General features: G+C 36.5%; 1 protein-coding gene across 2 annotated transcripts; it reads left to right on the top strand.

Moving 5' to 3' along the window:
* On the top strand, positions 1-26,611 carry LOC131149842 (uncharacterized). 2 transcript variants are annotated; one of them, XM_058100606.1, is made up of 6 exons: positions 1-465; positions 4,647-4,835; positions 22,415-22,654; positions 23,831-24,048; positions 25,282-25,533; positions 26,151-26,611. In XM_058100606.1, exons 1-6 carry the CDS (start codon positions 147-149, stop codon positions 26,412-26,414), a joined length of 1,482 nt encoding a protein of 493 aa, XP_057956589.1. In that variant the 5' UTR covers positions 1-146; the 3' UTR covers positions 26,415-26,611. The 2 variants fall into 2 exon arrangements, with proteins under 2 accessions (XP_057956589.1, XP_057956590.1); XM_058100607.1 differs by lacking the exon at positions 25,282-25,533.

The raw sequence follows: 26,611 nt of genomic DNA on the forward strand, positions 1-26,611 counted from the left end.
ACCCACGTCGTTGTCCCTAACCAAAAAGTTGCCATGTCCAGAGTCTTACTTTTTGGTCCATTCCAGACCCTCACCGTTTCGCCTCTGCCTCTGCCTCTGCCTCTGCTTCTCCTGCATTGGCTCCATTCGTGGGTCGCCGCGTCTCAATGTCTGACCCTTATGAGTCGCAGTTATGGCCGAACGAGTTCGCCGGCGCCAATGCCGGCGAAGAGGAGAACGTGAGCAGAAAGGCGGCGGAATTTTTTATGGGTCTGGGGGAGATGATGGTGGGGTTCGGGAGAGCGTGCAGGGACATCGTGAAGCAGAGTGTTCTGAAGGAGGACTTTTATGTTGTGAGGAAGTTGGGGGGTCCTTGCTCGAAGGCTTGCGAGAGATTGAGCTTCTTGAATGAGTATTTGCCGGAGGATCGAGATCCCGTGCACGCGTGGTCGGTGATATTATCGGTTTTCTTCGTCGCTCTTGCAGGTAGTTTGGGTGTTGAGGGTCGCGAAGCTTTTATTTTTTTAACTATTTATTTTGGCATTGGTTGATTTTTTTTTTTTCTTCTGTTGAGGATCAACATTTTCCAATTTGAAACATTATTGTTCTGGATTTTCTTTATGGGTTATTGTGGATTGTTAAGATAGAGATATTAGGTAATATTGAGTACTTATTTAATTTAGTGTTCCAATTCACAACTTGTTTCATGAATTGTGCTTGTGACAAAGCCTATTGGTGAAATTCAACTCAGTCAAGTCACATTCGATTTATTGATTTTTTTTTCTTGTTTAATGTGTTGTTAGAATCCCCTGTAGACAGTCATTTGGGTTTGGTTGCCGAAATCCCCTTATTCTGTTCTTGTATTGACTAAGAATTGGAATATTTACTGTGATTGTAACTCAATTTGCCATTCAGTTTTTTGCTAGGAGCCTTTTGTTGGACCTTGGAAATACATTTCTGTTTGTGTATTGTGTGTTTTGGAAATTATGTAGTTTCTCATGTGTTGGCTTTGGGAGCTGCCTATGTATGAAGTTTATAAGGCATAATCAAACTGATGCAGAAAAGCATCAAGGAATTATAACCGAGAGAGAATTTGGAATAGATTGAGGAGAGAAGAAGGAAGAAGGAAGAAGGAAGAAGGAAGAAGGAAGAAGAGAGGAGGAAGAGGAAACTCATGTTAAACTTCTCAATTCAGATTCTTCAAAAACTAAATGTCATATGGCTTCACACCCTATTTATAATAAGACCTAAATTATGTGAAATTACATAAAAAAAATCCTAATGATACATGAAATTACAAATGAACACCTAAAACACACGTGTTACAAACAAACCCCCAAATGCATATAATTTGATTACTAATTAAATTAAACACATACAATAAAGTAATTAACCAAACATGACAGTCCCTTAATCTAATTCTTTTGATTTAGTCTTCAACAAGGGTCTACCTATGCCCCATGGTACGTCTTCTTGTTCTACATCAAATCTTCCCTAATTTGGCCTCGAATTTTGAAATGTTGGAGGATCAAAAGTAAGAAGCAATCAAACTTGGACTGTCTGAAAAGTCGGTGCATGAGTGATGCAAGAAAACCTTGCTCCTTTGGCAGTACCAAAAGAAAGAAAAGAGTTGAGTTGAGTTGAGAATTGACATCAATGAACTCCTAGGGAATGACAAACTCAAAGATAAGAATGTTTTAAAGATTTTGATTGTCTTCAAACATATGCATTTATTTGCTTGTAGTGTTTTCAAATTGAGTAACTTTGACATGATCAATATTGTCAAATTCTTTATCTTGTTTGGTTGGTAGAGGAGGCCTTAAAATAATCTTCTTATCATTATAGTGAAAGACTTATGTGTTTTCATGTCCTTGAGTCACACCCAAATAATTCAACCAAGGATAATCAAGGAGTATATGACCAATATTCATGGGTATGATATTACACCAAACACTATCAAAATAGTCACCCATTTCGGATAGGGGTTGAACATCTTTGATAAACATGTAAAATAGTGTTATCAACCAAAATATCTCATAAGGCTTGGGGTTTTGGATGTGTTTGCATACGATTGACCCCATTCTAGAAACTACATTCACAGGGCATCTCTCATCAATGATGATTTTGTAAAAAAATTCTCTACATTTGAGAATGGTATGAAATGGCTTGATATTGTGTGCAAAGCATGACAAAAGCCATTCCTTTTTCCAACAATTTGTCACCATGTTGCTGGGTTTATATAGATGTATACTGCAACTATATATATATATATATATATAAATCACCAAATGCCATTATCACAATTTGCCCACAGTACTCAATCTACTCATGCAAAACCAAAAACTGGACTCTCAATTTCTCAAGAAATATCTTCGATTCATCTTTAATCTTGAGTATTATGCAGAAATTAAACGAATTCACGTAGAAAAGCAGAAAACTCACAGAATGCAGCAATGAAATATGATTTCCTATTGCTGACAGTGACAAATAATGTGCTGGGTACACTGGTACTCCAATTTCTAGATTTTCATTTCATAGGGAATGTTTCTCCGGAACGTGGGACCACAACTTGTTGGATGGTGATGAAATTATGGGGGAGAGACTTTCAGTGGCGTCAATGTTGTCATGGAAATCATTTTGAAGAGGGGTGTTCAAAAACTGAGGGCGTGACTATAATTTCTTGAAATTGCATGCAGTTTTTTTTTGACTGAAATTTTATAGCATAGATGATGACTGAAGGGGCTGAAATCTGGGATGGATAAATGATTTCATGGATGTTATTCAGATAAGCGATTGACAGAGAGGGAGAGAATGAACGAATAAAATGAATAATATAAGAGGAGAAATTTGGTTCAAGAATTCTGCAGTAATTTGATTGCTGTGAAGGGAAAATGAAGGGCCGGAATTGAACAGAAAAAAGAGGGAGAAGAAGAATGAGTGAGAGGGAAAAATTAGGAATTGAAACGGAAGAATGAAGATTGAATTTGGGCTCGGTACCAAATGATGCAAAACAACATCAAGGAATTACAGCCTAGAGAGAATTTGGATAGAGGAGTGAAGGAGGAGGAAGGAAGAAGAGTAGAGGAAGGAGATGCAGTTGGGGAGAGGGGGGATTCAAATTCATCAAAAACTAACCCTTGCTTGGATTTCACAATGTATTCCTATGAAATCCTAAATTACATGAAATTACACATAAACCCCATACATCTGTTACGAACAAGCCCCCAAATACATATAATCCTATTATGGTTAAACTAAGCACACAATAAACTTATTAACTAAAGACAACAATCCATTGATCCAATTCTTCTAAATTAGCCTCCAACAAGGGCCTACCCATGGTCCGGCTTCTTGTTCTACGTCACAACCATTCATAGCTGCCATAATTTTTGCTTTGTAGGGGCAAAGTATATATGGCTTAATTTTTTTTTGCAGAATGATATTAAAGGGGCAGAATGGGGGGATTAGCTGTAAATTTATTTTATAAGTAAAAGGGGTCAAGGTAGGGGAAAGCCTAAAGAAATACGTCCTCAGTATTATAAAAGGGGGTTTTATACGACCTTGGGTTGGGGGGGGGGGTGCTACTGCCTCACACTCCCCACAAGGAGTCTACCCTTGCTGGCCATGAATAATATACAAACTTTTATCTGCCATAAATGAAGCATATTGGATGAAGTACATGGGATAGAGTGATGGAATTGAAAATTTTTGTCATGAGCTCTGCTGTCCATGCCTCCAGCAATGCAACTGGTCTGCGTCCAAAGAATTTTTGTTTGCCCCCTCTAGATGGATGCAATGGATCTTCAGAAATATGATATGAGGAGAACACAATATTAGATGAAGGCAACATGTTTGAACTGTTAAGGAGATTTATTGAGAAGCTTAGGAAGAACCCAGGGAAGAATGAGAAAAGGTGTATGAATGCCAAACTACCATACCAAGAAGGCCAGGTGCAAAGAAAAGCCTGCTGCACAGAGAAGGTGGGTTAACCCCATCACTATTTCATGCAGAGCAGCCACAAAATCGACATGGAATTCAGAGAGGAAAAGGAAAAAGATAGCAATGGCCAAGTGATTGAAGGTCAGAGTAAAAGTTGGGACTTGGAGACAGTGGATTGACCATGGAGTAAATGTGAATAGATCAAATTAAGTTCATCCGTACTCTAGCATATGCATATTTGTGCATACACATATGTCAGCGGACATGAATTCGAAATTCATTTCTGGAGCCTGACAGAGGTGCTTCATAGCTTGTCCCTGTTATGAACTAATGTGCTCAAATATTGAGTTATGCGTGCGGAAGAAAAGGTGAAGCTGAGCTGCCGCACAGTAATCCACAATTGACTGTTCAAGCAAATTGTCCAGCTTCGGTTTTACCTAGATAATATTCTCCACTCTGAACTATAATGTTTCTTAATTTCCGCATCATCTATTGTTCATATAGTTCTCCAGCATATCTCTGTTCCTCCAATAATTAATAAGAGGGAACTGTTTACAATAAAAAACAACAACAACAACAATAATAGTTATAATAATGATAGTAATAATAATAATACTAATACTAATAATAATAATAATTATATATTTGTCTTTTCAGCAATCACAATTCCCTGGCTTTTCTTTTCCCTTACTGCTGCTGACTAATTGGTACAGTTAACTGATCTGCAGCTTTAACTTTCAATGCTAGAGATGATACTTACACCCCATTGAAGAAAGTGTGTACACACCCTCCTAATGCTAGCCGTATATTGCTTCCGGATGGTAGATACTTGGCATATCAGGAGCAAGGTGTTCCAGCTGAAAGAGCTAGATTTTCTATGATTGCTCTGCATTCTTTTCTTTCCTCCCGTCTTGCAGGTACAATTATTTTGCTGATGAATATATATGGTGAAGTGATTTATTTAAGTATTATTGTAGACACCCCATTTTTTATGGGGCTTATAAAGCAGAATTTGTTTTTTTTGGCCTAATTCTAGTGCCCATTTGGGTCTTTTTCTTAGTCCAAATTTTGGAATTTATTCATAATTGTGTAAATATTCATTAATTCAATAAAATGAGAAAGTACATAAAAATTTTTGAATATAGGGAAAATGAAAAAAAATTGAATACATTAAAAATATAAAAATAAAAACAAGAAAGAAGCAAATCTAGTGGGCCAGCATCTTTAAACCTGCAAACACAAGGAAAAAAAGAAATTAGACATGTGGGATTGCGCAATTAACATGTGGTTAAAATTAGAGTTTAATGCAGAGTAAATTGAGCCATTCAACTTAAATTTGATGGATCAGTTAAAATCTAATTAATCAAATCAGAATTGATGGAATGGTTCTACCAGGCCTATAAATAGTGAACTTCAGAAGGATAACAGATGCACAAACAGAAGTAAGATAAGAATTGCTCATTGAAAATTTTGAGAGGGAATCATGGGGAGAAGGCCAAGTGTTTGAAATTGAGAAGGTGAAGAAAGATAGAAGACCAAGAGGCTTGAATTGCGAAAGCAGTGGAGGACTGGTAGTAAAGAATTCAAGAGATTCAGGCAAAAGGAAGAGAAGATTGTAAAGTGGAAAACTTAGGAATAGCGGTAGGTACTTGTTAATTTTGTATTAATTTTTAAGTCAATTTCTGGCAATGCTGAATTTTGAACTCAAGATTCTGTAATTAGAACTTAAATTCAAATAGAACAGGAGTCCATAATTTTCCCAGAATATTCCAAACAAGATTCGAGTATTTGACCCGAATTTGTAGGCCCGAATACCTAGATCCGAAAACCGATACCCGATTACCTCAGATCCGAATACCCAAATTCGATTACCCCATATTCGACCTAGAGACTCGGGTCAACTTGACTCGAGTCCAAGTCTATTTAGCCATTGACCCAAACCCGAGACCCAGGTCAACAGACCCATTTACCTTAAGTTAATCAACCCATTAGTTTATGGGCCCTAACCCAATTCCATCTGAATCCAACCAAAGGTCCTATTGGGCCCAAATTAGTTTAAAGCCCAAAGTGTCAAACCAAGCCCAATAAAATTTATTAGGCTCGATCCAATTTATTGAGCCTTCATTGAACCCAAAGCCCATGCCTAAGAGAAACCTAAACTAAGTCAGAAGCCCAGTCCAGTCCTAAAGCCCAAGCCTAGCCTGACTAACCAACCTAATTGAACCCCAAGACCTAATTAATCCACGACCCAATTGGGCCTATCTTAGCCCAATTTCTCACAGCTCTAATACATGCCCTAGTACTAACAACCAAAGCCCAATTAGGCCTGATCCACCTAAATTCAATTGACCTAGTGCCCAATTAGGCCTGACTCAGTTTGACCCTAGCCCAACTAGCTTAAACCTAACCTGTGACTTAACTCAGGTTTAACCTAACCCTAACCTAACTTTAATCCAACCCGAGTCTGACCCTAGTTCATACTAAAATGGAGGCTCGGTTTCCCTTATTTGTTTCTCCAAAAATTGAAAGAAAATGAACGGAAAAGAAAAAGAAAATTAAAAAGAAAGGGATCGAATCTTTACCTTTGGTTGGTCTATGTTTAGATTTGGAAGACAAGGGCAAAGAGCTTGAAGCTCTCTGCCATGGTGTGCATTATTTGACCTACAAATGAGAAATAGAAGAGGAAGGTGAGAATGGATCAAATGAAAAGAAAATAAATAAAGAAAAGTGAGAAGAATTGAAAAGGGGATGGGGAGGTTTACTTGGGTTTGTTCTTGACAACGACTCTGGTTGTGGCTTGCGGTGAGAGAGAGAGAGAGGATAGATTGAAGAGAGAGAAGATGGAGAGATAGAGAAAGAAAGAGAGGAAGATAGAAGAGGGAGGGAAAGAGAGAGATAGAGAGTTCGGAACAAGAGAGAGTAGCTCAAAGAGAGAGAAGTAGGGGAGACAGAGAGCGAGGAAGATAGAGAGAACAGGAAGAACGAAGAGAGCAGAGAGAAAAGAAAAGAATAGAAAAAAATTATATTAAGATTTCAAAAAATGAAAAGATAAATAAATAAAAAAGTATTAGTGGGACATGTGTCACCGTACAAACGGTGACACGTAACGCGCTCAGGACCACACATTTGGGGATTAACGTGGTGCGATCTTAGCCGTCTAATATGTGTTTCCTCTGAACGGTTAAATCACTGTCACGTTAGTGATCCGCGTCAAACGCCCAATGCTTGTCGTAATTTGCCACATGGCGGGTGATGTCATGCTGGCGCCACTCTATTGCAATAGATTCAAAAAAATAAAAATAAAAAGTAAATAAATAAATAATAGTAGCACCACATGTTGCCATTGCTGATTGACATGTGGTAGCCTTTTCCCCAATCGAATCAACTTGAGCTGACCCAGTTCAGACCAATTGAACAAGTCTGACCCATTCCGAACTTCCGGTTCTTATTTTTTAATTTAAAAATAGATTTTAAATTGATTTTTAATTTTTAAAAATTGGGAAAAATAGTAAAAAACTTAGAAAAAGGAAAAGTCTTAAAAATCCCAAAGAATTGCGGAAAAATGTTGAAATTTTTTTCAGAAAACTCTTAACTATTTTTTGAAACTTTGGGAATGATTTAGACTCTTCTTGCTCAAATTTGATGAATTTGTTTGATAATTATCTGTATATATTCTGTTTTGGTATGTGTGCGTCCCAATGATTAAACAAAGGGTAAAGAGGTTTTTTATATCTCACCTATATTAGTTTTGAGAGGAGGTTTATCTAATAAGATTTCCTCCTTTGGAGGTCTTATTAGACATTCCTAAATCACACCTTATTTCACATTTTCTTTTAAACTTTAATATTTATTTGCTTTTTTAAAGAGTTAATTAAAGACCACTAGATTTAGTTTAGGGATAATTCATATTTAATTAGGTACTGTTTGTAGAATAAGTATGTAGCTAGTGCTAGCACTTCCCCTCACATAACTAAACTCTCGATCCCAACTTTGGTAAATGCAGATTGAGACTACTGGTTCTTTAGCTTAGGATTAGTTTAGAGACCAATCAAGAAGTAGTAATTAGGTGAACTAACCGCATCTAGGAAAATAACAGGTTAGTGATAACTTTATCGAACCTTTAATATTATTATTTCTCGCCATTCCGGACCCTTCTTTGGGACGTTGTGACAGTTTGAAATTTAGAGAGTCGAGCCATTAATTAATTATGAATTATCCCAAATACAAATTTAATGGTCTTTTTGACTACTCCATGATATTTTATCTGTAAATATGATTAATTGTTGTGTATTTGTGAATATTTTACCTGTGTATCTAGCTCTTATATATATGTTGTAGATGAATGGATAAGTATGTATAGGGTGTGATGTGTTGGAATGAGGGATAGACTTTTAAATTTATGTAAACATACACACTTTCATGAGCCTTATGCGTGGGATTTACTCTTTTAGGAATAGATAGTGGTGTAGTAGCGTTAGTTTCCATGAGACAGGTATTTGGGAGCGTGTGAATCACTCCGCTCAATTTGTACTTTGTCCAAGCCCATTGGATAAGGATAGGGGACATTTTGGGAACCTATTGTTGATAGGGAATAGAGCTTGAACCACACATATCTGACTCTAGTTTCCTCCCTTAGGATAGAGCCTCGGAGAAAACCTGTAAGCAATAAATGGACCTAGGGTTAGGAGAGGAGCTTCATCCTTCTTCATATGACTTAGTCTGTTCTTCTGTTGTATGTTATTTTGAGTCTCTTTTGGTTGTACATTTAGTTTTGTTAAATATCTTGGTGCATTCTGTTGCATTCATTTAGGCATACACACTACTTTACCAAAATTTTGGATTAGCCCCCAATCACCCCATGGACAACTCAGTAGTGGTGTATGAGGAGGAAGAAATGGAAGTGCAGTTGTATTCTTACAACCAGCAAAGATATCAGGGTGATAGTTTAATCGATGGAACCAATGTGATGCTGCCAGTATGGGTTAGGGCTGACACTTGATCAAACTCTCTAAAGGAGTTGAAGACAATCTGGGCAAGTTGGATAGTTGAAATACGATTGAAGTTCTCTCAGTTATATGACGACATTGGATTCTTGTTGTATATAACAGTGAACCAATAAGTGATGAGTGTTCTAGTGGATTTTTGGAATCCTTCTTATTGCTGCTTCATTTTTTAGGGGGTAGATATGACTCCAACTGTTGAAGAACACACATCTTGCTGCATTTGATAAGACTTCATATACCTTATAAGATGTACAGGTACAGTCCTAAAGCATCATTTAGAAAAACAATATATAACGTAATAGGGATCAAAGCTCAAAAGGTGGATCGACTAATTAAAAAAGCGACAGAAGGATCAGTTAGGAAAGCTTGAAGACCCTAATGGAAGGAAAGGAAAAAGAAGAAGTCCACATGGGTGTTATGGTACTTGCTATCTATGTACTGGTTGTTTATCCTAAGGAATTGGGGTATATTGATCAGGAAGTGATTTCTTTTGTGGCCCAAGTTCATGATGGGACTAACCTAATACCCGATTTTCTAGCAGAAACATTCCGTTCTCTTAATTGTTGTAGAATAAAAAGGAAAGGTAAATTGAGATGTTGTGTTCTGCTGTTATATGTCTGGTTCATAAGCCACCTACTGTGCAGAGAAGGTTACTTCTATCCCATGTTCTTTGGGCTCCGAATTCCTTTAACTGATTTTGAGGGGGCTAAGTGGGAGGAGCAACGAAACAAGTTTGAATGGATTGAAGGATATGAAATTAGGTAACAAGGGGATTCATGTGGCAAGCACCATGGATGAGATATGCTGATATGCTATACAGGTGTGGAGAGTTTCCATGGGTCCCATTATTAGGCCCACAGAGAAGAATATCCTATGCTCCCCTTATGTTCATAAGACAAGTAAGGTTTGTTCAGTTCATACCAATGACGCATGGTTTAGTAGATTCACAATTCGCTTATGACCAACAACGGGCCCATAAGTAGATTGGGAGATTTGTGGAAGCTTGGAAGGTCGTTCATTGGATAGATTTAGGTAGTCGTATCACCAAGATCCGGGGAAATTATGACGGTTGGTGCACTAATTGGGTTAATCCTCAGGTTACAAGTTTCCAAATACCATGGACTTAAGAGGATTCCTGCTTTGTAGATAGAATCTTCAATTGTTGCTCAGTTCCGAATGAAAGGGGAAGCTCAAGAAGCAGAATGGTTATAGGAAAAGACAAAGTTGTAGGAGAAGTATATGTGGGTGATATGATTGTCATATCCCGAGATAAAGAAGATCATACAGTGAACTCGAGGAAGCTATTTAATAGATTAAGAAAGTATCAGCTCAAATTAAACCCAGATAAATGCATATTTGGTGTCACTTTAGGAAAATTGTTGGAATTCATATTAAGTGAGAAGGGGATTGAATTGGATCCAAACAAGTTAAAGGCTATTCAAGAAATTTCAGCACCTTAAATAGATAGGGAAATTAGAAGATTCTTGGGGAAGCTAAACTATATTGCTCGCTTCATTTCACAGTTGACAACCACATGCGAACCCATTTTCAAGTTGTTACAAAAGAGTATCCCCAGGAAATGGAATGAAGAATGTCAATAAGCCTTTGAAAAGATCAAAAGATATCTCTTTAGTCCACTTGTGTTGCTTCCTCCGATACCTTGACGCTCACTTATCTTAGCAATTTCAAGAAATTCAATGGGTTGTGTATTGAGGCAGCATGATGCTTTGGGGGAGAAAAGAACAAGTCATCTACTATTTGAGTAAGAAGTTCACAGTATGTGAGGTAGGGTACTCAGATTTGGAAAAACTTGCTGTGCTTTGGCTTGGGTTGTTAATAGATTAAGATTAAGGCAATATACCACGTATTACACCACCTAATTAATTTCCAAGATGGTCCAATTAACTATGTCTTTAAGAAACCAGTGGTAACAGGTCGGGTGGCTAGGTGGCAAATGTTATAGAGTATGACATTGTGTATGTAACAAGGAAGACCATAACGGGTTGTGTAGTGGCTAAATATTTAGTGGATAAGGGCCATTGATAATTATCAACTGATGAAATTTTATTTTCTAGATGAAGATATAGATGTAGTAGAGCAAATTAATGAAAGCCAGGATGATGAATGGATCATGCTTTTTGATGGAGCATTGAATGCTTTGGGGCATGGAATAGTAGTTGTGTTGATCTCACATGGGGAGAAATATTTTCCAGTTACATTAAAGCTTCTATTTCCATGTACTAACAATGTAGTAGAATATGAAGCGTGTATATTGGGTTTACAGGTGGCACTAGACAAAGGGATTAAAAGGTTAATCTTCAAAGGGGACTCAGCTTTGGTAATATATCAGTTAAAAGGGGAATGGAAAACTCGAGACACCAAGTCGATTCCTTATTAACAGCTTATCCTTAAAATGGTTGAAGAATTTGATGAAACCGAATTCCACCATTGGCCAAGCGAGAATAACTAGATTCCTGATGCTTTGGCAATATTAGCTGCAATGTTCAAAGTGGAGCCTAAGATGGAAATTGAGCCAATTCATATAAGGGTACACAATAAACTAGTATATTGTGCAACTGTTGAAGAAGTTGATAGAAAGCCTTGGTTCTATGACATAAAGCAATATATTCAAAGGCGGGAATACCCTGTGGGAGCATAAGATAATGTCAAAGAACAATCAAAAGGTTAGCTATGAGATTTTTCTTGGACGGAGATGTGCTTTACAAAAGAAGCCATGATATGACACTCTTACGTTGTTTCGAGACAAAGGAAGCACAAGAAGTTATGTAGGAGGTACATGAAGGGATTTGTGGTACATATGCAAGTTGGCATTCAATGGCTAGTAAAATTTTAAGACTTGGATATTATTTGACAACTATGGAGAGAGATTGTATTAGATATGCAAGGAAGTGTCACTAGTGTAAGATTTATGGAGATCATATACAAGTCTCGTCATTTCAACTCCATGTGTTATCCACGTCATGGCCCTTTTCAGCCTAGGGCATGGACGTGATTGGTTTAATAACTCCTAAAGCAAGCAATGGTCATCACTTCATTTTTGTGACCATTGATTATTTCACAAAATTGGTCGAGGTTACCTCATATGCAAGTGTTACTCGAAACATGATTGTCGTTTCATTTGTAAAGAGATAATATGCAGATATGGGATGCTAGAGAGAATAATTTCAAACAATGCCAAGAATCTGAACAATGAGGTGATGACAAAGTTATGTGCCCAATTCAAAATTCAGCATCACAATTCACCACCCTATCGACCGCAGATGAATGAGGTAGTTGAAGCAGCTAAAAGAATATCAAGAACATTTTGGGGAAAATGACAAATACCTATAGACATTGGCATGAGAAGCTACCTTTTTGCTTTGTTGGCATACAGGACAATGATTCATACCTCTATTGGGGAAACTCCTTAAACGTTGGTATATGGAATGGAGGCAGTTGTTTTGCTTGACGTTGAAATACTATCTTTGTGAGTTTTGAAGGAGGTAGAATTGGAAAAGGCAGAATGGATAAAAGCAAGATACTATCACCTAATTTTAAGGAGAAAAGATTGACTGCTTTGGTTCATAGACAACTTTATCAAAGAAGAATGATGAAAGCCTATAACAAAAAAGGGCATCCTCGACAATTTCAAGAAGGAGATCTTTTCTTGAAAAAGATCTTGCCAATCCATAATGATCCTCATGGAAAATGGACTCTGAATTACGAAGGACCTTATTGTAAAGAAAGCATTCTTAGAAGGAGCATTGTTATTAGCTGATATGGATGAAGATGATTTATTGCATCCTATCAATTCAAATGTTGTAAAAAAGTATTTTTCTTGATGTAATTTTTGTTTTATGAGATCAATGAGCAAGATTTCTCGACTTTTTATTCTTACTTGTTGTTAGTATCTTATGGTTGTAATGACTGATCAAATGATGGGTAGCCATCTTTGGCTGGCTAGTATACCCAAAAGAACCAAACAATGCATTGGCTTACCACTTGGTAACCCACTTGAGCCTTAAACTAACTTTTTTTTAAAGTCAATTTACCAAAAAATTAACTTGTGTCTGGCAATTCATTTGAGGCAATGGTTATTGCCAAAAGGATCACAGACCATCTTTCTATTACCCAAAAGAAAATCAAATAAGAAATCCTTTGCTAGCCCTGTTGAGTCTAAAAAATTTATTTCTAGAAGACACCGTCAAAGGATCACCTTCCACATTGGGGCAATTTTAAGAAGATTAATATATAGTCCCAAGTGGATCCCAAATAAAAAGGGGAACCAAGATCCCCTCACAAAAGGAAAAGCAAAAGATATAGTAAAAGAAGGGAAGTACAAAAAAATGAGGAAAAATTATCAAGGACATACTTCATAGGTGATCCTTGACTAATGTTACCCTAATAAAATTGATGAATTTGAGCCTTATTAAATCTTTTTTTTTTTTTTTTTTCCTTAAGCCCATATCCTCAACCCATGGTCTTAAAATTCCACGAAATTGTCGAACTTTCCATCAAAATTTCTAGTTTTCGTCACCCTGGAAATCGAAATGGCAGTTGATTTCCGTCTTGCATAATTTCCATCGAAATCTCAATAAATCATCCAAAATTTATCAAAATCTCGATATTTTAGCGAAACTTGTTGAAATTTAAACTATACGACGAAATTTCCTTAGAATTCAAATGAGAGATTTAGGAGTGAGTGAAATTTCTCTCTTAATTTATTTTATTTATTTTTATCGAAAAAAATATTATTACAAGTTCTTTTGAAATTATATGAAAAAAATAAACTTACAACAACATTTTATTTAACCATTCATGTCTAAATTATCATTATTTGTATTATAGATAATATTTAAATGATTTATGAATTTCATTTGTATTAACTGAATATGTTTAATGTACACATATTTTACAAATGTGTCCTTAACACATACTATATTACAACTTTTCCACCTCACACAACATAGATGTATTTAACTTGCAATATATTAGTCTTAAAACTTACATTATTGTGTCTGTTACCATGTCTAAAGTTTCACAAAGAATTTCATGTTTTAGTACTAATTTCCATGATTTTTTCAAATCAAATCGAAATTGACATCAAAATTGAAATTTCTGTTGAATTTTCCGTACTTTTGCAGCTTCGAAATTTGAGTCGAAATCAAAATTTATTACTTTGCCTCAACCTACATTACAATCCAAAAGGAAAGTCCTGACCTGATTGCTATGTGCCAGCACCTCAAATGAATTTTTGAACTACATTATGACCTAATCCTAATAAGATACTTAGGCAGCTTGTTTAGGGAGAACGATCAACTTTTTGCACCACTAGGAGTATTAATGTCATTTTTAGGGAGGGAGTTTTGAGCCTTAATTTCCCTGTTCTTCTAAAAACCTATAACCTTAGCCTATGTTTTGTTCCATGTCTTGGAGTCCACCCTGAGATTGAAATACTGATCAAAATACTTGATAAGACATTGACTATAATTCAGGATGAAAAGGCTGAAATGGGCTATGGAACACAAATCAAGAAGGTACTACTGGAAGTTGATGTCAAATTTACAATTGAATATTAAAGAAGTGGATGCAGCAGATGGGCAGTGTCGGTTCTACTTTTTCTCATAAAGAAAGTGAGTTTGAAGTAGGAAAAAAAAATCAAAGGTTTTTGCCCGTTGATTTGATTCTCTAAGTGAACATCAACGTTGCACGGTGTCAGTTTAAACAAGCACTGAAACTAGGTAAATAGATAGGTTTAAGCATTTCATTTGTAATGAGGTTGTGTTATTGGATTGCATACTTGTTCATTTAACTTCAAAATGATTTAAACATTAAAGGGTGCAGTCCTTAAGGGAGCGTCATCGCAGGAAAATTCAGTGAAACATTGGTCAAGTTGAATAACTTGGTCACAAGTAGCCTAGGGTAGATAACATGCTAAGTTGTGAGAAGTAACATCCCATGTATAAGAGTTTTGTTGTGTAATAATTAGCCCAAAAGACTAGATCTTCTCCTTAGGGAATGCAGATTGGTTTCAAACTCGTGTAAAATAAAAATAAGAAAATAAGAAAACAGTTTACTGAAGACAATTCAGATTCAATTTCTAGGGTTTTTGAGAATTCAAGACGAAATTAAAACAAAGCAAACCTAAACTAAATGCATAACATGCTTGAATAGTAAAATAACTACCAGGAAATTAAACCAAACCAAACAACCATGCCTAATCCAAAGCTTGAAAATATTCAATTAGTGAACCAAAATGAGAGCTTTATTGGTCTAATGAAAAATCCTGCAACAATAAAATACTCTCAACACTATAATGACTCAAACAAAAAATTAAACCAAACAAGAACTCAAACAAAATAAACTAAGCTCAATGATCAACTTAAACAACACATTGAACTAACACTTGAGTAAAATAAAACCATTAAATAAAGGACCCAAACAAAATTGTAAACAAAAATAAACTAATTTAAACAAAGCCTTAAACTCAACTAAACGCTTAAACAATTTGAATCCACATTAAAACGAGCTTAAATGAAAATTAATCCAACAATAATAGGGTCCAACAAATATTAAAATGACATTGAAATTTAAACAAGCTAATTAATTAAAGAGACAAGAGAACAAGAGAGAGAGAGTGAGAGAACTAAAACAAAAATTAAGCTAATAAAAAAAAGGGTTCTTCAACAATAAAATAACCTTAACACACTACTTAAACAAATATTTAAATCCAACATTAACTTCAAATAAAAGCAGTAAAGTAAACTCAACAATATAATACTCAAAACAAATATTGAATTAACACAAGGTGTGTGTGTGTGTGTGTGTGTGTGTGTGTGAGAGAGAGAGAGAGAGAGAGAGATGAGAATCCTTGAATATTAAAGTAGATTAAACACTCTAATACCATAAACAAAATTTAAATCCAGCAACACTTTGAACAAAAACAAGACAAAGTCATCATTAATTTAGCTGCAATTAAACTTAGTCCAACAATATTTTAAACATACATAAACCCAACAGTAACTTTAAATACAAATATTCAATGCAATAATCAACTCAAACTAAACATTCAAAATATGTATTGAAATGACAATGGAGTAAATAACAAGTAAACAAACTAATTAATGAGAGAGAGAGAGAGAGGGAGGGAGCTGCTGCCTTCCTTTGTTGCAGCGTAGCTCCCAAGAGAGAACTCCCTAAAACCCTCAAAAAGCTACCCCTAAAACCCTAGCCTCACTTTACAATAAATGCCCTCAAAAGCAACCCTAGCCTAGCCTTACTTTGCTTTGATAAATGCCCCCAGCTGCCTTTGCAATTCGGCTCACCCGAGACTCCCTCAAAGCTCATGGCCCGGGTCTCTTGTTTCTTCACGCGTTGGCCTACGTGCATGGCCCATGCATGTCCAATGGAACCCCCACACGGCCAGGCCTCCTTCTCTTCTATTCTTCCGCACACAGCCCAAGATGCATGGCCGAGCTTCTCTTCATGACAAGCCCACGTGCTTGTATGCATGGACGGCCCAGCCTCCTTGCTTCTTCACGCATGGGCTTCTTCATGTGGCCCGGTCTTCATTTAATTCTTTCCATGCACGGCCTCTGTCATGCATGCACGCCATTCATGCTCACGTGCATGACTTCTTTTTTCATTTTGCATGTACACGAGCTCTTCTTTGAATGCATGGGATGGCCTCTTCATTCTCGTGCATGGCTCGTATGAATTTGCATGCAAGGCTTCACACAATTTTTTTTTATCGTTTTTTGATCCTTTAAATTTCCAAAAAAAAAATCCTGCAACAATTAAATAAAAGAATCCGTAAATTATAAAATAGAAAAAAAACAAATATTGTAAATTGAGCTTAATGTTCAAATACTGAACATAATTAGGCATTTAATTGAAATTGTAATATTATTCATGATTTTAAATGCCTAATTATGCAACTTTGACGCATAATCAAGAAGATAAAATGTAGGGGCACTCACTAATGATATTTTTTGCTTAAGAGTATAGTTCCCTTGAAAATTGTTAATAGGGACATCATTGGAAAAACACGAACTTTTCCACAAATTGGAATTTGAAGACTGTTGAGGCGGAATTGAGATATGGTAATTTTAAAAAATAAAATAAATCTCACCTGTTGTTTAGATGTTGGTTCATAAGTATACTTGAAAAGGAGTTTTGCGCATCGTCTTGCATTGCATGCATAACATCAATAATGATAGGAAACATTCCATACGCATTTCATAAAGTGTTATCATTGCATTAGTAGAGTTAGGATGTGTCCTCATGTCATACATCATAATGTTCATATCACACAAATTTCTTTTATAGGTTTTGTAAATAGTTTTCATTCCACTTCTTGCTTCTTCAATTCATTGCCTTCTATAAGTCAGAATGGTCTGTGTTCTACTTGGGGTATAGCCGTATAGGAATTGGTTTTCCCCAACCAAGTAGTTATTTTCTTAAATCTTAATTGATTACCTCCCAAATTTGAGTGGTCACTTTCAAGTTGTTTTAGCTATCTCACAAGCATGTGGAATTAGTTCCCAAATTTGAGTAGTTGCTTCCAAGTTGTTTTGATTATCTCAGAGGCATGTGGTAGTAGTTCTCGAATGTGAGTAGTTGCTTCCAAGTTGTTTTGACTATCTTGGAGGCATGTGACATTAGTTCCCAAATCCGAATAGTCGCTTCCAAGGTTTTTTGGCTATTTCAAAGGCATATGGGTAGTAGTTCCTAAATCTGAGTAGTCACTTCTAAGTTGTTGTCTATCTTAGAGGCATGTGGCATTAGTTCCCAAATTTGAGTAGTCGCTTCCAAGTTGTTTTAGCTATCTCAGAAACATGTGGTAGTAGTTCCTAAATCTGAGTAGGCACTTCTAAGTTGTTGTGTATCTCGGAGGCACGTGGCATTAGTTCCCAAATTTGAGTAGTCGCTTCCAAGTTGTTTTGGCTATATCGGAGGCATGTGGCATTAATTTCCAAATTTGAATAGTCGCTTCCAAGTTGTTTTGGCTACCTCAGAGACATGACAGTAGTTCCCCAATCTGAATAGTCGCTTCCCAGTTTTTTTGGCTATCTTAGAGGCATGTGGTAGTAGTTTCCGAATCTGAGTAGTCGCTTCCAAGTTGTTTTGGCTATCTCAGAGGCATATGGCAGTTGTTCCCAAATCTGAGCAGTCACTTCCTAGTTTTGGCTATCTAAGAGGCATGTGGCAATGGTTCCCGAATCTAAGTAGTCGCTTTCAAGTTCTTTTGGATATCTTGGAGGCATGTGACATTAGTTCCCAAATCCGAGTAGTAGCTTCTAAGTTGTTTTGCCTATCTCGGAGGCACGTGGCATTAGTTCCCAAATCCAAGTAGTCACTTCCGAGTTGTTTTGACTATCTCAGAGGCATGTGGCATTATTTCTGAAATCCGAGTAGTCGCTTCCAAGTTGTTATGACTATCTCAGAGGCATGTGACAATAGTTCCCAAATCTGAGTAGTCACTTCCAAGTTGTTTTGGCTGTCTCAGAAGCATGTAGCATTAGTTCCCAAATTTGAGTAGTTGTTTTCAAATTGTGATGATTTATCTACCTTAGTGGCAAGTGGCATAGTCCCCAAATCCATGGTCGTGATCAAGTCATAAACTAGGACAGTTTACACCTTACTCTATGAGCTTGTTGAATTAACCTAGATTCTATGCATTTTGTAAATCCACATATTATCTTTTGTGAGGATTTTTCTATATAACGCCCAAGCCAAAATTTGTGTCTCCTATCTTTATAGATTTGCTACTATAAGAGGCCAAGAGATAGGTTTTCTTGTCATCCTAAGTAACAAATCTATAAAGAGGGGCAGCTGTAGGCACCCCATTTTTGTCCAGGGCTTATATAGTAGAATTTGTTTCTTTTTTTTTTCCTAATTCTAGTGCCCATTTGGGTCTTTTTCTTAGTCTAATTTTTGGAATTTATGCATACTCGTGTAAACATTCATTAATTCAATAAAATGAGAAAATACAAAAAAGTTTGAATACAGGGAAAATGAAAAAAAAAATTTGAGTACATTAAAAATTTTATAAAAAAAATAAAACAAGAAAGGAGAAAATCTGGTGTGCCAGCATCTTCAAACCTGCAAGTACAAAAGGAAAAAAAAAGAAAAGAAATTAGACATGTGGGATTACTTAATTAACATGTGCGTAAAATTAGAGTTTAATGCAAAGTAAATTGAGCCATCCAACTTAAATTTGATGGATTAGTTAAATTCTGATTAATCAAATCAAAATTGATGGAATGATTTTACGAGGCCTATAAATAGTGAACTTAAGAAGGATAACAAATACACACATAGACAGAAGGAAGAGAGGAATTGCTCACTGAAAATTTTGAGAGATAATTATGAGGAGAAGGCTAAGTGTTTGAAATTGAGAAGGTGATCAAAGATAGAAGACCAAGAGGCTTGAATTGCAGAAGTGGTGGAAGGCTGGCAATAAAGAATTCAAGAGATTCAGGAAAAAGGAACAGAAAATTGTAAAGTGGAAAATTCAAGAACAGAGGTAGGTACTTGTTAATTTTGTATTAATTTTTATTTCAATTTCTGGCAATGCTGAAACTTGAACTCAAGATTTTGTAATTAGAGTTTAAATTCAAACATAATAGGAATCAATAATTTTCACAGAATATTCCGAACAAGATTCAGGTATTTGACTTGAATTTGGAATACCCAAACCTGAATACCCAGATCCAAACATCCATACCCGATTACCCCAGAGCCGAATACCTATACCTGATTACCCCATTTTGATCCAAAGTCCCGGGTCAACTTGACCCAGGTTCAAGTCCATTTACCCATTGACCCAAATCCGAATGACCAAACTTGAGACCCAAGTCAACATTGAATTGGGTCAACTAACCCATCTACCTTAACTTAACCCATTTACCCTTTGATCACTAAAACCCATTAGATTTTGGGCCTTGACCCCTATCCATTTGAATATAAGACCCAAAGTCCTATTGGGCCCAAATTAGCTTAAAGCCCAAAGTCTTAAACCAGGCCTAATAAAATTTATTAGGCTCAGTCCAATTGAGTAAGTCTTCATTGAACCCAAAGCCCACGCCCAAGAGAAACCTAAACTAAGTTTGAAGCCCAATCCAATCCTAAAGCCTAGTTGGTCCTAACCCAGCCTAACTATCCCAACCTAACTGAACCCTACAACCCAATTAGTCCACGGCCTAATCGGGCCTGTCTTAGGCCAATTTCTCATGACCGAAATACATGCCCTAGTACTAACAACCAAGGCCCAGTTGGGCTTGATCCACCTAAATTTAATTAACCTAGGGCCCAATTAGGCTTGACTCAATTTGGCCCTAGCCCAACTAGCTTGAACCCAACCTGTAACTTAACTCAGGTTTAACCTAACCCTAACCTAAATTTAATCCAACCCGAGTTTGAACCTAGTTCAAACTAAATTGGAGCCTCGGTTTCCCTTGTTTGTTTCTCTAGAAAATGAAAGAAAAAGAAAATTTAAAAAAAGGGACCAGGTCTTTACCTTTGGTTGGTCTATGTTTCAAATCGGGAAGATAAGGGCAAAGAGCTTGAATCTCTATACCACAATGTGCATTATTTAACCTGCAAATAAGAAATAGAAGAGGGAGACGAGAATAGATCAAATGAAAAGAAAATAAATAAAGAAAAGTGAGAAGAATTGTAAAGAGGATGGGGAGGTTTACTTGGATTTATTGTTGGTAGTGACTCTGGTTGTGGCTTGCGGTGAGATAGAGCTGAGACAAAAAGAGAGAGAGGATAGATCGAAGAGGGAAAAGATGGAGAGATAGAGAGAGAGAGAGAGAGAGGAAGGTCGAAGAGAAAGGGAAAGAGAGAGAAAGAGAGTTCAGAAAGAGAGAGAGAGGAAGATAGATGGAGAGAGAGAATGAGAAGAACATAGAAAGGAGAGTGAAGAAAAGAAAAAGAAGAGTTTTATATTAAGTTTTCAAAAAAATAAAAAATAATTAGTGGGACACGTGTCACCGTACGAATGGTGACAAATTGTGCACCCAAGACCGCCCGTTTGGGGAGCGACGTGGCGCGATCCTAGCCGTCCAATATATACTTTATCTAGATGGCCGGATCACTGTCATGTCAACAATCCGCGTCAAATGCTCAACACCTGTCATAGTTTGCCACATGTCAGGTGATGTCATGCTGATGTTAAATAAATTCAAAAAAAAGAAACAAATATAAAATACAAAATATCAGTGCCACGTGTCGCTATTGCTGGTTGACATGTGGTGGCCTTTTTCCCTAACTAGGTCAACTTGGTTTGGTTCGGGTCAATCTGAGTTAACCTAGTTCAGACTGGTTGAACCTATCTGACCCGTCCTAAATCGCTAACTCAGTTCTTTAATTTTAAAATTGATTTTAATATGATTTTTAATTTTTAAAAATTGGGAAAATAGTAAAAATGTTAGAAAAAATAAATAAAAATTATTTGAGTTATTTTGTCTCAAATAATAAAAAAAATAGGAAAATAAAAATACCAAAATAAAATGAAATGGAGGAAAAGTCTTTGAAAACCCAAAGAGTTGCGGAAAAATGTTGAAAACTTTTCAGAAATTTCTTAAAAAATTTTGAAAGACCCGGGATTGTTTTGAAGACTCTTTGGTCAAATTTGAGGAATTTGTTTGATTATTATCTGTATATATTTTGTTTTGGTGTGTGCGCGTCCCAATGATTGAGCAAACGGTAAAGAGGTGTTTTGGACCTCACTTATATTAATTCTGAGAGGGGTTTATCTAACAAAATCCCCTCCTTTGGAGCTATTATTAGACATTCATAAATCGCACCTTATTTTATATATTTTTTTAAAGTTTTAATATTTATTTGCTTTTTTAAAGAGTTAATTAAAACCACTAAATTCAGTTTAAGGATAATTCATAGTTAATTAGGCACTATTCATAGAACGGGTGTGTAGGGGTGCTAATACTTTCCTCTCGCATAACTAAACACCTGATCCTAACTCTAGTAAATGTAAACTGAGACTACTGATTCTTTGACCTACGATTAGTTTATAGACCAATCAAGAAGTAGTAATTAGGTGAACTAACTGCACCTAGGAAAATAATAGGTTAGTGGCAACTTTATCAAATCTTTAATATTATTATTTCTCACCATTTTAGACCTTTCTCCGGGACGTTGCGACAATTATTTTTTCTTGCAGATATTTGATGTAGATTTTATATTTTTATTGCTTTCCGATCCCAACTTTGGTAAATGTAGACTGAAACTACTAGTTCCTTGGCTTAGGATTAATTTAAAGACCAATCAGAAGTAGTAATTAGGTAAACTAATCATACTTAGGAAAATAACAGGTTAGTGACAACTTTATCGAACCTTTAATATTATTATTTCTCACCATTTGGGACCCTTCTCGGGGACGTTCCGAAAATTATTTTTTCTTGCAGATATTTGATGCAGATTTTATATTTTTATTGCTTCCCTAACTTCACTTTTCAATTCAATAGGAATACCTGGAATCAAGACCTCATTGTTGGAAGAGTTTGGCATTCGTTTAGTAACATATGATCTTCCTGGTTTTGGGGAGAGTGAACCTCATCCGGATAGAGACCTTCTGTCATCGGCTATGGATATGTCATACTTAGCAAATGCTGTTGGTATTCAAGACAAGTTCTGGGTGGTGGGATTCTCTGGTGGAAGCATACATGCTTGGGCTGCAATCAGATATATTCCTGACAGACTTGCAGGTATATTGGTCGCTTTTAAATATACATTCTCTTTTGATTGTAATTTTCTCATTTAGAATATTTATTTTCAAAAACAGTAAAGAATTGCATATCTTGTCTTCATGCATTTTTTTCACTTGGAGCTGTTGAGTCACAACCTGAAAGCCTAAACTGGAAGGTTGGTGGCCAATATTGTATAACAGGCCGTAACACTTCCCTCTATATGTCTGATCATATTTGGATGTGAACAAACAAGGATAATTGAACAAATAGAAGATAAATGCAGGCAAAACAAATAGGAGGGCCTCTTGGCAATCATGGCTCTTATGCCATGTCGAAAGCTTAAGCTGTAAACTTGTGAGCCAACAATGTATATCTAGCCTTAATCGGAGCATGAGTTCCTAAATGCCATCTTTGCTGCAATGGGGAACTTCTCCTTGGAGGTTAAGTATGCAGCACCAATGGGTTGAAATGATTTCCTTTGAAGTAATACATGTACTCCTCTTCATTCCAGAAAAAATCTGATCCAAATTATTTGAGAAGAACTCAGTGATTCTAACCGTCCCCACCTCTAGAAGTGTTCTTTGGGGGAAAAAAACTAAAACTAAAACTAAAACCAACACAAGTTATAGTCACCTACAGGATGAACTTAGAATTAATCTGTTCAAAGGAGTTTACCTTTCATGTTGGCTGCAATAGCACTTGAAAGCAGACAACATAGAATGTTAAGGGAGGCTAAGTGCTTTGCTTAGTTTTTAAATCAGTTGAAATCTCCAGCAAGGTAATTTGAGAGCTTGAGATGATATGAAAAATTGAAATTTATTCTAGGCTATTGCTATGAAGAGAGTTGAATGGTGGAGAAGCCCTCTGGTTTTTATAATGGAATTACTTGAACAGGATTCTAAGTTGACAATGGTGATGAACAGCCCCAGCCTGCTGGTTTTCACGATATTGGATAAATTTATAATAACTGAACAAGGTTCCGTTAGCTTTATGATCAATTTTATATTATCAGTAATGTATCTCATTCAATAATATATAACCGTCATTCAGAACATTTTAAACTTTATCTGTACGGTCTATAAATTACTGCTACATTTTTCACAGACTCAGATGCATGAATTTCCTAGGGGAAATTCAAATTTCTATTCTTTTAGATGCATTTTGTCTCTGATCCACTTGTGGCCAAACTAGCAGGTGCTGCAGTATTTTCTCCAATGGTTAATCCATATGAACCAAGGATGACTAAGGAGGAAAAATATAGAATCTGGAACAAGTGGCCAGCCAAGAGGAAACTGATGTTCTTCTTAGCCCGGAGGTTTCCTAGATTTCTTGCATACTTCTACCATCAGAGTTTCTTATGTGGAATGCATGGTCAAATCGAGAGATGGTTGTCACTGTCGTTGGGAAAGAGGGTGAGTCATTTTGATCGTCATGATCTTCTGATTAGGAATTCAGTGTTACATACTACACCGTCTCTATTTATAATATTTCTCATCCTATCCAATTTAGTTTCTGAGGTCCCATTTATCAGGAAGCTGGTTATTCAAAATATAAAGATAATCAGCGAAAAAAAGGCTGGGGAAAATAATAATAATAAAAGGAAGATTATTCGAGGATTGATTGATGATATGGCCCAAGGATGGTGATTGGTGGTGTGGCTTCAGGCATGACAGGCTGTCCCCAAATGACTCAGTTTGCCCCCATGTTTTTTACATGGACAAGTTAAAATAAAATACTCCAAAGACAACTTTAGACCAATTATGTGCCTGCAAGGGGTGCATCGCGATATAAGGATTTAAATGCGCATGGCATATTTATAATCCTTTGACTGATCCCTAACCTTTTTAGCCGTTATAAAGATTGAAGAAATTTTTTTAGTTTTCCATACCTCGTCAATGCAGTTGACACAGAGAAGACCTTTTTTTTCCCCTTTTCTATTGGTTTAAAGTGTGTACTGCTTGCTGCTTCCAGTATTTCTTGTTATTTTTATCATGGAAGAAGCATACTTCAACCATCTAATGAACAGAGCAAGCCTTTAGTGGCTACTCTGTTGATGCCAATAAGTAAGTCTCCTGTGCAGGCAGATGCAGAACCTCATGATCCCCGAGACCTTGTTTTTATGAATATAGTATGGAACAAAGCAGTGACCTGAGGAACTGGCTCAAGATACTCGATATTTATTGAAGCAAGTGTGTCTATCCTTATTATATGTGCTAGAAGGAAGATTGACTTGATGATGGTATAGGGTGCTGTAAGGGTGAGATGAAAATCAAGAATGTGAGCTGAAGCTGTCAAAAAAGTTAATGAAGTTTTAACTATATGAAAAGGTAACTCTAAATTGCATTATTAGAGAGGAGGATAAGTACCCAACCCAAATATTTGGGATCAAAGGCTCGAGGCGTAACCTCATTTGTTAGTGTTGTATTTTAAATTTCTTCTAGAGAGTCAGTGCTGGACTTAAAATTGTGGCAAAAATTAATAAAATAAAAAAAGAAGGGTTGAATGCTCAGGGATAGAATTGGCTTTGATTCAGTGCATTGGTTTCTATTTCAATGTTCTTGTTACTCAATTTTATGGTAGTAATGAGCCTTTGTTTTCTTTACTACTGATATGATTCACCATTGGAGAGACTGCTGATTGTCCAGGACAGAGCATTGGTACAGAAGCCAATGTTTGAGGGATTCTGGCAGAGGGATGTAGAAGAATCCATCCGGCAGGGAATTGCAAAACCATTTGTAGAGGAAGCTGTGTTGCAGGTATCAAATTGGGGGTTCAGCCTTGCAGACCTTAGAATGCTAAAGAAACGCCAAGGAAAAGATGTCCTGCACTGGCTCAAGTCTTTGTATAACCAGGAGGAGGAATTGACTGGCTTTCTTGGCCCAATACATGTATGGCAGGTCAGCATATAGCCCAAGTATTCCATTTAGTTATTTTGAGCTTCTTCTGAAGACCGCGGCAGTATTCATTTGTGTAGCCTTATTCCTGAACTTCGTTTATTCCCGGAAAGAGCTGGGGAAAGGGGAACTAAGTACTTCTAAAATGTTTTCCTGAAGATTTTTACCCATCTCGGTTGACCTCCATTAATATTTGTGAAACCAACCATAGGATTTAAGATCCATCTGTTTGACATACAATATTAATAATTTCCTTTTCATGTGCATGGTGGTCAAATTGCATCTTCATCTTCATTGTGAAAGAACATATTTTAAACAACTCTGAGCTAAGACTTTGAATAGAATTTTTTGGCTAAAATGCTTTAAAATTGAGCATATTTGCAAATAACATTGCTGATGATGGGGTTCCTTGCAGGCTATGCCTTCAGAAATAAAATCCAGAAGTTAAATAAAAAATTTAAACAAGGAATGTTGAGAGAGACAGAGAGACAGAGAGAAGAAGAAGAAGAGAAGAATATGTATGCTAATTTTTCTTGAGAGGTCTTAGCACTCTGTTAGCCAAAAATCAAAACTCCGGTATAGGTCTTTAATTATTGAATCTTCCCATGGTTTATATACAGGGTATGGATGATAGGGTCAGCCCACCATCAATGGCAGATTTTGTTCAACGTGTTGTCCCAGGAGCCATGGTACATAAGATCTCCAAGGAGGGTCATTTCACCTATTTCTATTTCTGCGATGAATGCCATAGAAACATATTCACTACGCTCTTTGGGACTCCTGAGGGTCCCCTCAACAATACTGCTGAAGTAGAACAAACTCTTGCCGAAGCAGATGCAGAAGACAAGGAGAAGGTAACTTTTGGTGATACCGTGCCAAACTAGAATAATTTTGTTAACTAAATTTAGAGAAAAGGAGCCCATTGTACATAAAACAGGTTTGCTCCATTAATCATGCAGCAAGATTGTATAGAAGTGAATCACTAGTTCTGTACCAGTTCTTGGGCTTGCTGAGGAGGTGCAACTGCGTGTTAAACATTTGGAGTCAATAAAAGGGAAATGATACACCAAAATTGAATGTA

This window comes from Malania oleifera, chromosome 2, assembly GCF_029873635.1.
Source record: "Malania oleifera isolate guangnan ecotype guangnan chromosome 2, ASM2987363v1, whole genome shotgun sequence".
Classification (NCBI taxonomy): domain Eukaryota; kingdom Viridiplantae; phylum Streptophyta; class Magnoliopsida; order Santalales; family Ximeniaceae; genus Malania; species Malania oleifera.

What these genes read in the sequence shown, in the direction of transcription:
- LOC131149842 (XM_058100606.1), top strand. Translation starts at nt 147, where the DNA reads ATGTCTGACCCTTATGAGTCGCAGTTATGGCCGAACGAGTTCGCCGGC. An exon ending in TATTCCTGACAGACTTGCAG is followed by an intron (nt 22,655 to 23,830) that starts GTATATTGGTCG and finishes CCAAACTAGCAG; the next exon opens with GTGCTGCAGTATTTTCTCCA. An exon ending in GCCCAATACATGTATGGCAG is followed by an intron (nt 25,534 to 26,150) that starts GTCAGCATATAG and finishes GTTTATATACAG; the next exon opens with GGTATGGATGATAGGGTCAG.